The sequence below is a fragment of the Polypterus senegalus genome, chromosome 3, assembly GCF_016835505.1.
Source record: "Polypterus senegalus isolate Bchr_013 chromosome 3, ASM1683550v1, whole genome shotgun sequence".
In the NCBI taxonomy this organism is placed as follows: domain Eukaryota; kingdom Metazoa; phylum Chordata; class Cladistia; order Polypteriformes; family Polypteridae; genus Polypterus; species Polypterus senegalus.
The window spans coordinates 182,234,370-182,250,551 of record NC_053156.1 but is presented as its reverse complement, the minus strand read 5'-3'; the positions used below and the strand labels follow the sequence as shown (position 1 = coordinate 182,250,551).

Sequence of the window (16,182 nt, the reverse complement as noted above, 5' to 3'; positions counted from 1 at the left end):
CACCATTCAAGGTTTCTGCAGTCACTGACTTCCTGAAACCCCATACCATAGGCACCCTTCAGATATTCTTGAGCATGGTCAGTTTCTACCACTGCTTCATTCCTCGGGCAGCCCTCATTATGAAACCTTTATTTAAGGCACTACGGGGTCTGTCACCCTGTCATGTGGTCCAAAGAACCGGATAAGGCATTCATGAATACAAAATGTGCAATATCAGAGGTGGCCATGCTCATGACCCACTGCCTAATGCTCCACTTGCTCTTATAACTGATACTTTGGACCATGTAGTGGGGGAAGTGTATGAACAGTGGGCTGATTATGCTTGGCAGCCACCAGCACTTTTCATCAGAAGGTTATGACCCATCGAGACCAAGTACAGTTGTCGGAGATGCCGCTGGATGGCAGCGCTGCCAGACACCTGTGTGACAACAGCACGGGTTACCCACACCCAATTTACCCTGGCAAATGGAGATGGAGCATCTTTAATTCTGTACACAGCCTCTCACGTCCAGGGCATCCCAACTTTTAGTGCTGAGCAAGTCAGTCACATGTGACTCATTAACTGTAGAAAATGTTTTCATTAAAAATAAAAGGATGACTTATTTATTCTGTAATCTACCTACAAATGTAAATAAATGTGTATTATGCTGGGATTTCAAGCAAAACTTTCAAAGACCTTGGTGGGGGTTGCCATGGTATAAGATAGGAAAACTTTTTTATAGATTATATCATACCCACATTTGTTTGAAATATAAATAGATTTTAAATTCTAAATAACTTTTCAGGTAAGTGACCACTATTCTCTAAGTGTCAGAAGCAAGGTATCAGTTCACTTTTGGCCCAATTTAGAGTTGCCAATTATCTGACTTGCACCTGCAGATATAGAAGAGAAACACATGCAGTCATAGTAAGAATGTACAAATGATACATAGACAAGGATCAGACATGGAATTTGAACCAGGATTTTGGATATGTGATGTTGCTGTGCTAATCACTGCATCACCATGCTGCCTTAAAAGAATTGTTTAAAAGTTGTATTCACAGTAATATACTTAAGCCTTTAAAGGTATATTGTTTATCTACAGTATAAACAGCCTCTAGTAGTATAAAAATGTTATCAATGCTTATATAACCGTTTACTGTTAGACTCCTTGGTGTGAAGAATAAATCATATTTGCAATCACATACAATGAGTGGAAACCAATCTACAAAGAATGCACTCCTCATTTTCTGCTAGGCATGTGTTAATAACTTTTAAAATTATACATTATAAACCACATTTCAAAATCAGATGATCATGTCTATGTTGTGGCTTCCCTCCTCTATTTCCAGGATATGTTTCTACTACAGGGTATAAGTACTTTTCAGCCACACTTGTAGTTTCAGAACTCTCCCATCCACTGCTATTTTAAGAACCATCATGGATTAAATATCCATCCTTATTGCTCAGCCAAATACAGACTTTTTTTTTTTTGCATTCACAGCTTGTTGCTTATTTTTAGCTCAACTTAAAGCATCCTGTAAAACCTGCCACTCCACAAAAATTATGATTCCTAAAAAAGGCTAAAACTGTGATTGGTGAGGGCTGACATAAAAGCCCCTTGCCACAAAATGAAATCAATGAGGCAAAATGTATACAAGAAAATATATATTTATTGAGACTACAGTACAATGTATAGGATAATAAGGAAGAAGTTCAAATAAGCAGAAAACACATTCTACAGTTTTGACCTCTGTAGACAACACCCACCATATAAGCCTACAGTGCAACTCCCCTGAATATTCTCCCCTTGAGATAAATTCTAGACAAGTCCCAGAATCACTCCAAGGAACATGGCTTCTCTGCTTTTGGTAAAAGAAGACCAAATTAGATTTTCCTGTATTGAACCCTGGTCTGGTTCTCCTGAGCTTTTACATACACTTAAAGAGCTGGATCTGCATAGAAGCACTTGGCTTCCCATGCCCTTAAAAGTAAAAAAAAAAAATTCTCTTAACTATTAAGCAAATGTGCGAATGGTAATGGCGTCCTATCAGTCGATTCTGAACTTTACCAATTATGTGCAGTATTGCTCCAACTTTCTCTCTATTATAAAAAGAAATCCTGGAATGCAAAAGCAAGGCAACGATACGTGATTTTCTTGGAAGTTCTCAAAAAACATTCAAAAGACCAGTGAGACAAAAGAGACTTGCCACGGAGCGTCTCGCGGGGACCGTAAACATGAGGCTTGGTGCCAAGAGACTGTCCCAGGGCTGTCTCGTGGGGACGTGGAACATGAGATTCTTGCAAGACACACCCTACTCACAAATGATATCATACAAGAGCACATGCATCAAAAAAACAGTCAGTCGTGTAAACACACATACTGTGCTCTCAACACTCATAAAGCGTATAAGCACAATACGGAGAATAGAGACCCAAAGGTGTGGGAAAGAAAAAAAGGCAGATAAGAGATTATGAAACCAGCAAAATTAGAAAGTATTGCAGCGTCCCAGTCAGGATAAGTTACTGTTCGGTCCTATTGATGGAGGGGGGAGTACAGCACGGAGGACAGATAGCGGGGTATTGATTGATGCGGGGGATGAGGGGTTGGAGAGGGTGCTAGAAAGTTGTGCTTGGGGTTACAAAGTCAGCGATTGATCAAGTAAAACTTTTGTGACACATTATCATGTCAGTTGCTATAGTATCAAAAAAAAAAGATAGAAAAGATCACATTACCGCAAAACAAAAGGTGATTAATCATCAGAACCAGGTGTAACTGAAAAAAGAGCAGGACAAATCAAGGTCAGAAATAAAAGGAAAAGAGTAGTGTCTTTTCGCATTTGCATCATTCTTATGCACAAAATGTGGATTTACACAATAATAGACCATACGCTATGAGAATCTGTGGTCCCGCAACAGTTAGAGCAACGACAAGTTGAATTTCATAGAATACACAATTTGGTCAGGTGTATATTTATGATCATGGAGAAGCGATGCAAATTTTAACAGTTAAACAGAAAGGTAATGTATATATTCCGCGAATAACATTACCCACTAAAAGAAACCGTGATATGCTATTTATTAAAATGGTTACCGTTGACTGTAAGAACAGTTTTTGTTATGATAATCAATACATCACAGGGACAAGCATTAGAAAAAGTCAGATTATTTATTAGAGAAACAGGGCAGTTATACTTTGTATTGTCACAATGTGGCTCCAAAAAATAATGTTTTTAATGAAGCTTTAAAGTAAAAGTGCAAATAAAGAAACTGAAACAATTCCAAAGAAAAAAAAAATAAAATTGTATATCCGATTAACCAAACACAGGGGTTGGCGAGCGAAGCGAGCAGGGGACGAAGCCCCCTAGTCTTATATGATGACAAAATAATGCCACCTGTTAGACAGGAAGCCTCACACACTTCTTCTGTTATCTTTGGACTCATTCCTTACAGTAGACATAGAATTTGAAATCCTTTTTACTTTAAAGTTTGTTTTTCTGCCTCCCCCCTGCTGGCAGAACATGCATACTTCTTTTGCAGTTGCATCTCGCTCTCTCGTACTTGTAATGGAGCATCCAGAACATGTGAAATATGTACTGATTTCTATCCAACCTAGCTTCTTTTTCTTACTTGAATATCTGTTATGGGGTATCAGGCTGCCATGCACATGGAAAATTTTTGCCAGCCTGGCAACTTTTCACAATAGGTAGAAATACTGATTTGCTTATTTTTCTATTACAACATTAAATAGCAGTAGGTGATACAGCTTTTTCAGCTCAGGCTAAATTATGTTGTATCTAAGTTATGTTTCGTGAATAAAGGACATTGTATGTTTTGTTACATGTTTTATAATGCCCTGCGGTGGGCCGGTGCCCTGCCCGGGGTTTGTTTCCTGCCTTGCGCACTGTGTTGGCTAGGATTGGCTCCAGCAGACCCCGTGACCCTGTAGTTAGGGTATAGCAGGTTGGATAATGGATGGATGGATGGATGGATGGATGGATGGATGTTTTATAATGTATTATGCGTCTGTTTTATGCAAGGGCATATTATGTATATTATGTATCATCCATTGTATTTGTAAGAAAAGCTGTGTTAAGTGTCTAATGCATATTATCTAAATAATCTAAAATAAATAATATCATAACATCTTATCTCACCGCTAATGAGTTTCTTGTGTACTCTAAAAGCTCATGTTGGCATTCCAGGTTGTTAATGTTCTATATTTTGTAATCTACCATTTATATTCATTACTGTTTTCTTTTTTTTTAATATGATTTCTTTTAATAATAATAATAATAATAATGATAATAATAGTAATAATACATTTTATTTAAAAGAGCCTTTCAAAATACCCTAGGACTCTCTACATTAATAAAAAATACTAAAACATATTATCAAACATTCATTAAATTTAACATTTTGTATTATTATTTTAACAGCTTCTCTGGCCCCTGACCCTGCTTGCCTCTGGCCATGGCTTTAAATATTACGGCTGCAGGAACATATAAAGCACACATGTAGCTGAGATATGACGGGAATGCAGCATAAACCAAGTTCACCCCAATTCCAAGTTGTTTACATTTATGCTAGAACCTAATGGTTCTCTTCTACTGGCATTTACTAATAGAAGCGGGTTAAGACGCCATCTGCGAGGCGAGTGTGTGGGGCATAGTGACTTTAGCTCCAAGATCAGAGGTGCATGGTCAGAAATAACAATAGCATCGCATTTGCAAGATTTAATCATAGGTAAGAAATTATTATCTATAAAGAAATAATCAATTGTTGAGTAGCAATGATGTACTGGTGAGTAGAAAGAATATGTTCTTGAGTTTGGGTTTAAAAACCTCCAGGGGTCTGATAAGTTATGATCAGTTATAAACTTTGTAATTATCTTTGCAGTGTTAGATGTCGTCCCCCCTGTGATAGAAGGCCTATCTAAGAGTGGATTTAAAACACAATTAAAGTCCCCAGCCATTATAATTTTATGAGTGTTCACACTGGGAATTAATGCAAATAAATTTTGTATAAATTCCTTATCATCGACATTAGGTGCATAAGCATTTATCAAAATCATTTTACAGAGATAAATTACCCATGACCATCACATATCTCCCCTCAGGATCAGATACTACATCTGATGCTACAAATGAGACTGTTCTATGTATGAGAATTCCCACACCTCTAGTTTTCTTTGTAAAGCTAGGATGGAACATTTGCAGCCAGAACTGACCCTTGCTGCTTAGTAAGTGGGACTCCTGTAAAAATACAGTGGTGTGAAAAACTATTTGCCCCCTTCCTGATTTCTTATTCTTTTGCATGTTTGTCACACAAAATGTTTCTGATCATCAAACACATTTAACCATTAGTCAAATATAACACAAGTAAACACAAAATGCAGTTTTTAAATGATGGTTTTTATTATTTAGGGAGAAAAAAAATCCAAACCTATATGGCCCTGTGTGAAAAAGTAATTGCCCCCTTGTTAAAAAAATAACCTAACTGTGGTGTATCACACCTGAGTTCAATTTCGTAGCCACCCCAGGCCTGATTACTGCCACACCTGTTTCAATCAAGAAATCACTTAAATATGAGCTGCCTGACACAGAGAAGTAGACCAAAAGCACCTCAAAAGCTAGACATCATGCCAAGATCCAAAGAAATTCAGGAACAAATGAGAACAGAAGTAATTGAGATCTATCAGTCTGGTAAAGGTTATAAAGCCATTTCTAAAGCTTTGGGACTCCAGCGAACCACAGTGAGAGCCATTATCCACAAATGGCAAAAACATGGAACAGTGGTGAACCAGGAGTGGCCGGCCAACCAAAATTACCCCAAGAGCGCAGAGACGACTAATCAGAGAGGTCACAAAAGACCCCAGGACAACGTCTAAAGAACTGCAGGCTTCACTTGCCTCAATTAAGGTCAGTGTTCACGACTCCACCATAAGAAAGAGACTGGACAAAAACGGCCTGCATGGCAGATTTCCAAGACGCAAACCACTGTTAAGCAAAAAGAACATTAGGGCTTGTCTCAATTTTGCTAAGAAACATCCCAATGATTGCCAAGACTTTCGGGAAAATACCTTGTGGACTGATGAGACAAAAGTTGAACTTTTTGGAAGGCAAATGTCCCGTTACATCTGGCGTAAAAAGAACACAGCATTTCAGAAAAAGAACATCATACCAACAGTATAATATGGTGGTGGTAGTGTGATGGTCTGGGGTTGTTTTGCTGCTTCAGGACCTGGAAGGCTTGCTGTGATAGATGTAACCATGAATTCTACTGTCTACCAAAAAATCCTGAAGGAGAATGTCCGGCCATCTGTTCGTCAACTCAAGCTGAAGCGATCTTGGGTGCTGCAACAGGACAATGACCCAAAACACACCAGCAAATCCACCTCTGAATGGCTGAAGAAAAACAAAATGAAGACTTTGGAGTGGCCTAGTCAAAGTCCTGACCTGAATCCTATGGCATGACCTTAAAAAGGCGATTCATGCTAGAAAACCCTCAAATAAAGCTGAATTACAACAATTCTGCAAAGATCAGTGGGCCAAAATTCCTCCAGAGAACTGTAAAAGACTCATTGCAAGTTATCGCAAATGCTTGATTGCAGTTATTGCTGCTAAGGGTGGCCCAACCAGTTATTAGGTTCAGGGGGCAATTACTTTTTCACACAGGGCCATGTAGGTTTGGATTTTTTTTCTCCCTAAATAATAACCATCATTTAAAAACTGCATTTTGTGTTTATTTGTGTTGTATTTGACTAATGGTTAAATGTGTTTGATGATCAGAAACATTTTGTGTGACAAACATCAGGAAGGGGGCAAATAGTTTTTCACACCACTGTACTGATTAAGCGTTTAAACTTGTTAGGTGAGAGACTACTTTCTTTCTCTTTAATTCGTGATTCAGGCCTTTAACATTCCAGCTCACAGAGTTAACTGTCCCATCATGGAGACATTGATTCTGAATTTTTGATGTCATTTTATAGTCTTAACTGGAAGTGAGACAGCTTTAACCTTAATTTCCTGTTTCCCCAAGAGTTATTGCCACGCAGCCTATTGTTATGTTGGTAGTTATCATTATAAAGATTAAAAGGATAGATTAGATATAGATATAGCCTGCTCTCTTTCTCTCCCACCTTAACCCCCACCCTTCCATTTTGCTTCCCCATGTGAGGCTGGACCTCACTTCATGCAGTCCCGGTCCTCTGACATACCCAGAGACAGAGCACGTCCAAAGCAAAACAAGCCCCCACGCAGTGGAGTTTTAGGATTAAAAAATACAGATATCTATTACCAATATAGTCTAAATACTATATGCCTAAAATATAATCATTAACAAACTATGAACTTAAAATATATATAATCTTCACCAATCTTAATGTATTAAGATAATAAACCCGGATAATAAATCCGGGGAATGGTGTTGGAAAGTGGTCCAGAATAAGCATAGTAAGTCTTAATGCAATAATAACAATAACAATAAACCAAGGGTATGATGTTAAACAGTCTCCTTAAGGGTAGAGAAAAAATAAATAAATAAGATTAAAAAAAAGTAATAAAAAAAAAACACAAACATTTATGCACAAACGTCTATTACTGTAATTAAAACATAAACAGAAGCGTCCGAGTAATAAAGAGGATATATAATTATAAAAACCCATATCTTAACAAATAGATCAGACAGTAGATTATTTATCCTTGCCATATCATGACAAATAGTGAGTCATAGCCTGTTTCAGAATAGTGACGGAATCAGCTTTCTTAATTACTTTTCTGCTTCTTCCTTGCTGGCGAAGACATAGAATTGACCCTGTAATTCCACTTTCAGTTTGGCAGGATACAATAGGCTGTATTTGATATTGGCTTGCCATAACCGCTGTTTAATGTTGTAGAAGGCTGCATGTTTAGTAGCTGTTGCTGGAGAGAAATCAGGGAAGATACGAATGTGGTTATTTTCATATATAATCTCTTGATTGTGCCTGAGGAGTGCCATCACCTCTAGCTTAAATAAGTGGATAATAAAAGATCTAGGTCTAACGGTATTTGATCCGCGTACGCAATAAGCCGCTGCTATCTCAGAATATGCTTTAAAGTCCTCTCTAATTATTTTAGAAAATAGTTCAGCTGTGAATTTCACTGGGTTTGGGATTCTCAGGTAGACCTTTGATTCTAATATTACTCCTTCTGCTTCCATCTTCCAAAGCAGCAAGTCTGTCTCTGTGTTTTTTTGCAGTTGTTGCTTTTTCTTCAGCACTGGCAGCTAGATTTTTGGCTGTTTCAATCTGAGTCGTGAATGTCTCCTTGACATCCTCCAGTTGATCAGCAAGTGTGCTCAGTTTAGATGAGGTTTCCTGAATGTGCTCTTGACTGCCACAAAGAAAATATACATATGCTTTTCTCCAAGTCTTTATTATCCTGCTGCCGCTCCTGTCGCTGCTTCTCATTTGCCTTTTCCCTTGCTTTCTCATTTGCCTTCTCGCTTTTCTTTATATCTTTCTTTATCTCTTGTTTGAGCTCAGCGATCATCACCTTCAGTTCAGACAGATCATCTCTGCTTTCGTGCACCGTAGGTGAGGCGGTGGGCTCTATTACAGCTGGTGTTCCCGGCTCACGTGGAGCAGTTGAAAGCGTGGACTGCAAGGCCTTTTCCAGTTTCAGATGATCTTCTTCAATCGGCGAGCTATCGTGACCTGCGTCACTCACACTCATATATTTGCTCCCCATTTCGCTCTCAGCCGGAGACAATGTAGCGAACCGTGGTCCCAAGGAGTCTGGGCTTTCACCCATCTGATTCAGGTCAGTCTCTGAAAGGCTGTACCTTGAACTTGAAGCTGGACTTGCCGATCTGAGCTTGGATGTAGCTTTAGATTTCATTTCTTTCTGAACCCCTTTCTTTTTGGCCATGTTTATATATGCTTAGATATACTGTAGTAGTGCTCTCAGGTTGGATAAATACAGGATATCTCAGGATAATAAGAAGATAATATGAAAAATAACACCGCTGCTAGCGGAGCTCAGCTTCAGACAACCATATCTTGCAATGGACGAGACCAAAATTTTTTGGTATTTACTTTCTTATTTTTTCTTGACCAATTTGTGACAGCTCTCCCACTTGATATCATGATATCTAGACATGATGAAGTCTTTCTATGTGTTCTCTTTCACACTCAAAAATAAAGAAGAAGATCAAAACAGAGTTGTACAAGTGTTTGGTTGAGTATTTGGACATACTAAGGCAATTCTGCACCAGCAGTTAGTTGAATGATAGCCTGTTACATTTATTTTGGAAAGACATTAACCAAAGGTATATATTAATAACACTAACACACTGAAGAGATAAACAAAAGTGTCCTTTTATAAATGTGTAACTTTGTCATCTTTAATTTTAGTGCAAGCCAGCATCTTATGTTTCTATTGTATAAACGTTTGTTTTTGAGTTTTGAGTGATGGTGTTTCACTAATACACTGGAATTTTATGAGAAACCAACAAAAGCAGCTTATCACAGAACAATATTATTTTTGGTGCCTACATGCTAGGCTCACTGCACTATACAGAAAAGGACAAAATAAATAAAAGTTATTTCCCAATCTAAAAATAAAACGTTCCAGATGTATTGACTTCTTAACCTTCTTTTGCTTTTCTCAGGATGTACATAGAAACCCTGTTCATTTTTTCCTTTTGCAGATACCTGATAACACAACCCTCCACTTAATCTACTGAATATAGACTGGTTTTGTTGTACAGGGTGCGCACAAAGTCTGTACTGTATACCCCTATCTTTTGGAGGATTTCGAAAACATGTTTTGATTGCGGGAGCTGCGTTAAAACCGCACACTCGTCAGGAAACATAACTTTTTCCTTCTCAGCATTTGTTGGAAATTGGTGCAGCATCAGATCACAAGCTTCCTGACGTCTGTCCAAGTCAGCATCTGATAACTTGTTAACTTGCAATGGACGCCAACATTTCATTTGCAAGTCCTGTTTGATGCGTTTTCGCATTGTCGATTCCGCTATTCCCAACTCAGCAGCACGTTTACGAGTGGATTTCATTGGGGATCGTTGGACAGAGTCTGCCACATCTGCACACGTTTCATGCCTTATGGATGGCCATCCACTTCGCAGCGCATCTCGGACGCTGAACTTTGCAAAAGCCTTCTTCTCCCACTGTAACAATGCCCTCTTGTTGGCGATGCCTTCTCAAAACGCACAACAAAGTCATCCATGACATTTTTGATCGCTTTCACAGTAACAGGCCGCTCATGAACCCACACAGTGGCCACCAAATGCTCCTCGATCGCGAAAACACTTGTATAACCCATCACTTCGTCTTGGAACGACCACCACGTTGTTGTGATTTCTTGAGCGGCAGCAGATGGCAGCACTAGACAGGATGTCGGAAATACACCTCGAAATACCGGGAAGACTTGAGCTGATGTCCACAGGAACCAAATTATCATGGTTATTCCTGTAAATGCTCCTAAAGATAGGGGTATACGGACTTTGTGCGCACCCTGTACATACCTTATTAATTTAGGTCTCTGTTTCTATGTCCTTTTAAAAAAGTTATTATTCAAATTTGTGATGAAATGTTAAGTCATGCATACATAAGACAATTGAATTCTAATTCATATGTTTTGTACAAACAAGCAACAGTAGTATGAATAACACATAGTCAGTACAACATCATACATAAAATAAAATATCAGGAAATGTATACAAGAAACAAGAAGGTAGTGTTATGCTGCTGGTTCAATCTCTCACCTGCAAGATTCTTTGCCACAGACTGGGTGAAAGATATAATGTCATAATTCTAAGGCCTGAGATCTGACATCATCCAGCAGCTGCTTCTTTGAAAAGCTCCACTGGACAGCAATTTAACTCAGTTTGATGGTGGCAGATAAAGCACTTGTTTACCTTGCCTCTCTCTCCATACACTATCTTGCCTTCACTCAGCTGAACACTAAGCCAGTTATCTGGCTCTCACCAACCACAAATGTAATAATTTGGATTGCACTGTTAGATGTAGTGTGCTGATCCAGCAGCCCATCTAATGTTACACATTGCTGTCTTACTTTACAATCTATTGTAAACTCATTCCAGCTAAAAATGCTTGCCAATTAATCAATTACATTATGAGCATAAAAAAACAAGGTTCAGTGTACACTACACTAAACAGTAAAAACATTTTTTAAAACTCCACTTTTAACATGCAAAGGCATGCAGTAACAATAACGACAACAATATTATACTGTGGTATACACTCTTTTTAATTTCTCCATTGTTAGTTCACAACCTTTAAGCACTTCATTTTGTTCAGGTCTAACTGGGTGTTCAATGTTATATTTCAAGCAATACCTACTGTACTCTTTGCTGTTGAATGTTGATTCCTTGATTACAAATATAAATGTTAATTAAAAATTGACAAAAACTACACTTATAAAAAGCATCTGGGACAGCAAACAACCAATACTATTATGTTTAGTTTCTTTTTTTTACCTTTGAGCAAAAAATGGCTTTACTGTTAGGTGCCTCTCGGAGAAGACTGACATGAAGTGTACCAGGGATGTCACCAAATCCAGGGATTTTGTAACTACCAGGACCTCTTGTATACAAGTATCCGCTGGGTGAGTATCTTAATTCTTCTAGGGTGAATAATCCAACTCCTTGCATGAAGGCACCTTCAATCTAAGAATAGAATTGAAAAGTATTTATTAATTTAATTTACAACTAAGTCTTCTGAATTTAATGTTAGCTGAGGTTGGAATATTAGAACAATTGTTACGAAAACAGGCCATTCAGCTCAAGAAACTTGTCCATCCCATTCACCTAGATTGTCCAAAATAACATCTTAGTCCAGATTTAAAGGTCCCTGAAGTCAGACATAACGCCACACTCCTTAATAATTTATTTCATGTATACTGGTATATGGTTCTTTGAAACAAATAAAGAAAAAAAAAAAACAACTTTTTAACTGCAAAGTCAGCACTTATAATTTTCCAACCAAATCGCCAAGATCTTGTTGCAGAATTTATCTTAAAATAACAACTGGGATCCACTGTACTACTTCCTTTCACAATTTTAAACACTTTAATCATTACACCTCCTAATATCTTTTTGCTCAAACCGAAAATGTTGAACTCCTTCAATCTATCCTCATTGCTCATGCCTCTTAGTGCCAGAATCAGTCTAGATACACACCTCTGGACATTCTTTAGCGCTGAAATATTTTTTTAAATACAGAGAGCAAAACACAGTACTCCAGGTAACATTTCACTAGTGCATTGCATAATTTCCCTCGACTTGTACTTCACTCATCATGATTTATAACCTATTAGCCATCTTGATTGCTTCTGTATACTGTTTTGGTGTAATGATAAGTCCACTATGACTTGGAGGTCTTTCTCATAAAAGGCACTTTCATGTATCAGATATCACTTTGTGAATTCAAGCAAGGCCTCTGGATTGAACCCTAAGGGACACCAGTTTTAACATCACCTAATTCTGATACCAGTTCCTTTCACAATAACCCTTTGCTTCCAGTGTTTTAGTCAATTTTGCACTTATCTACACACCACACCCTAAATTCCCATTTCAAGTAGGACCTAATCAAATGCCTTGTGAAAATCAAGATAAATAATATCATGTGTAACTCTCTGATCATATGATTCTGTTACTTCCTTAAAGAATTCCAACATTTTAGTAAAACATGACCATTCCCATTTGAACTTATGTTGACTGTCCACTAACTCACCTGTTCTTGCCATGTGTCACTCAATCTTTTTCTTAATAATTCCTTCCATTAATTTACCCATGATAAACGTTAAGCTTACTGTCCTACAATTACTTGGATGTGCCCAGTCACTCTTTTTACATAATTATCTAATATTTGCTCTTTTCTAGCCCTTTAAAATTTTACAGTGTGCAGTGACTTTCTAAACATATGCATCGAGGGTTTATATATGCATTTACTAACCTCCTTAAGCACTTAATCATAAATGTTATCTGGTTGTGGAGACCTGCTAGATTTGCTAGATTTCAGCCAATTAAATCTATAATTCCCAAATCACAAACTACCTTTTTAGTGGTCTCTGTTGTCTTTTTGAGGTTATTGACTTCTTCAGATATCAGAACAAGCTGAATGTGAACAGGCCATTCAGCGCAACAAATTTCGCCAGTCCTATCCATCTAATTCCTCCAAAATAATATCAAGTTGAGTTTAGAAGATTCCTAAAACTCTACTGTCTACCACACTACTTGGCAACTTACTCCATGTGTCTATGGTTCTCTGGGTGAAGAAAAACATCTTAATGTTTGTGTAAAATTTACCCTTTAACAGGTTTCCAACTGTGTCCTCATGTTCTTCTTGAGCTCATTTTAAAGTAACCATCTCGTTCCACTGTAGTAATGGCTTGCATAACTAAATGCTTCAATCAAATCACCTCTTACTCTCATTTTTCTTAAACTTGAAAGGTTCAGCTGTTGTAATCTTTCCTTTTAACTCATCCCTCACAGTACTGGAATCAACCTAGTCTCTCTTTTTAGAGCTTCTAAGTTTTTGTTGTAGCCTGTAGACAAAATTTGCACAAAGTACTCCACATAAGGCCTTGTCAGTGTGTTATAAAGGTTTAGCATAACCTCCTTCGATTTGTACTTCACACATCATGCTATGTAATCTAACATTCTGTTAGCCTTCTTAAAGAATTCAGTAAACTGTCTTGAAGCTGACAGACACAAGTCCACTACGACTCCTAGATCGCTTTCATAAGGTGTATTTTAAATTTTCAGACCTACCATTTTTACTTTCTATGTATAATAGTTTACAGATACTCACAGTACATTAAATTTCATCTGCCACAAATCCACCCAACCCTGTATGCTGTCCACATCCCTCTATAATGATTCAACCAATCCATCAACCTTGGTATAATCTGCAAACTTAACAAACTTTGTTATTAATATTCCTAGAGGAGGAAGCCAATTCAATACACATCTACACACTACATCCTAGACTCCCACTTCTTTTAGCTTGATGTCCAACCTCTCATGTGGGAGCTTATCAAATACTTTCTGAAAGTCAAGATAAGTACCACTTTGATCATATACATTAGTTGCTTCCTCATAGAATTCCAGCATGTTAGTAAATCATGACATCCCTTGTCTAAACCCATACAGACTATTTAGTAAAACTCCTGTTCTTGGCATGTATTGCTCAATCTTTTCCTTAATAATTTCTTCCATTAATTTACCTGTGATGCATGTTAAGCTTACTTATAGTTGCTTAGATCTGCCTGATCACCTTTTTTATATAACAGGATAATAGATGCCATTTTCCAGTCCTCTGGAATTTCCCCATTGCACACTGACTTCCTAAAAATATGCAGCAATGATTTATATAAGTACTTGGTAACCTCCTTAAGAACTTGAAGATAAATACTATCTGGTTCTGGTGATTGATTTCAGCCTATTTAATCTGTGCAGCACGTCTTCTTCTACAATTTCCAAATCACTCCGTACCTCCTTAGTAGTCCCACTTACTGGTAGCAGGTTATCCACTTCCTCACATGTGAAGATTTCAGAAAAGTGTAAAGTTAGAGCATCTGTTATTTCACTGTCTATATGTTTAATTCCCTTTTACTATTCCTGATTGTGGTATAGCGGGTCCACAGCTCACTGAGCACAGGCCATTCATTTTTAAAATAAATAATCCCCGCTCTCGCAGCGGCATAGCGAGAGGGCGTTGGGCCATGGCGAGCCGCAGGACGCTCGGGTGTGGGCGATTCTCACCGAGTGCACAGGTGAGGAACTGCCCACATCCGTGATTGATCCCGTGGCTAATAGGTTACAGCTGTCATGGTCCTTCTCCATTTAAAAGAAGCGCGAGTCGGTTAAGGAGGGATGAAAAGTGAGGTGTTTACAAGTGAGCAAGTGGATAACCTCCCAGAGGTAAACACGACTACTAAGGAGGTACTGAGGGATTTGGAAATTGTAGAGGGAGAAGTGCTGCTCAGATTAAATAAGATGAAATCAAACAAATCACCAGGCCCAGATAATATTTATCCTCGTGTTCTTAAGGAGGCTAGTGAGTACATATATAAACACTTGACACGTATTTTTAGGAAGTCACTGTGCACTGGAGAGATTCCAAAGGACTGGAAAATGGCAAATATCATCCCATTATATAAAAAGGATGACAGGGCAGATCCAAGCAACTATAGGCCAGTAAGCTTAACATGCATCACAGGAGAATTAATGGAAGGAATTATTAAGGATAAGATTGAGCAACACATAGCAAGGACAGGAGTTATTCTGAACAGTCCGCAGGGGTTCAGAAGAGGGAGGTCATGTTTTACTAACATGTTGGAATTCTATGAGGAGGCAACAAAAGGATACGATCAAAGTGGAGCTTATGATATTATTTATCTGGACTTTCAGAAAGCATTTGATAAGGTGCCACACGAGAGGTTAGGCATCAAGTTAAAAGAAGTGGGAGTTCAGGGTGATGTTTTTAGATGGGTGCAGAATTGGCTGAAACACAGGAAGCAGAGGGTGATGGTGCGAGGAACCGCTTCAGAACTGGCCGATGTTAAGAGTGGTGTTCCACAGGGGTCAGTGCTAGGGCCATTGCTATTTTTAATATATATAAATGATTTAGATAGGAATATAAGTAACAAGCTTGTTAAGTTTGCAGATGATACCAAGATAGGTGGATTAGCAGATAATTTGGAATCCGTTATATCATTACAGAAGGACTTGGATAGCATACAGGTTTGGGCAGATTTGTGGCAGATGAAATTTAATGTCAGTAAATGTAAAGTATTACAAATAGGAAGTAAAAATATTAGGTTTGAATACACAATGGGCGGTCGGAAAATCGAGAGTACACCTTATGAGAAGGATTTAGGAGTCATAGTGGACTCCAAGCTATCAACTTCCTGACAGTGTTAAGAAGCCATTAAGAAGGCTAACAGAATGTTAGGTTATATAGCACGATCTGTGGAGTACAAGTCCAAGGAGGTTCTGCTCAACCTTTATAATGCACTGGTGAGGCCTCATCTTGAGTACTGTGTGCAGTTTTGGTCTCCAGGCTACAAAAAGGACATAGCAGCACTAGAAAAGGTCCAGAGAAGAGCGACTAGGCTGATTCCAGGTCTACAGGGGTTGAATTATGAGGAAAGATTAAAAGAGCTGAGCCTTTA

The 16,182-nt window shown here is 38.2% G+C and overlaps 1 protein-coding gene across 1 annotated transcript in view; it reads right to left on the bottom strand.

Moving 5' to 3' along the window:
- The window catches only part of xdh (xanthine dehydrogenase), a 254,547-nt gene that overhangs the window by 13,772 nt on the left and 224,593 nt on the right, over positions 1–16,182 (bottom strand). Inside the window, exon 34 of the mRNA XM_039748282.1 lies at positions 11,483–11,671. Within this exon, the coding sequence (XP_039604216.1) occupies positions 11,483–11,671 (189 nt within the window). The remainder of the gene's footprint in view (positions 1–11,482; positions 11,672–16,182) is intronic.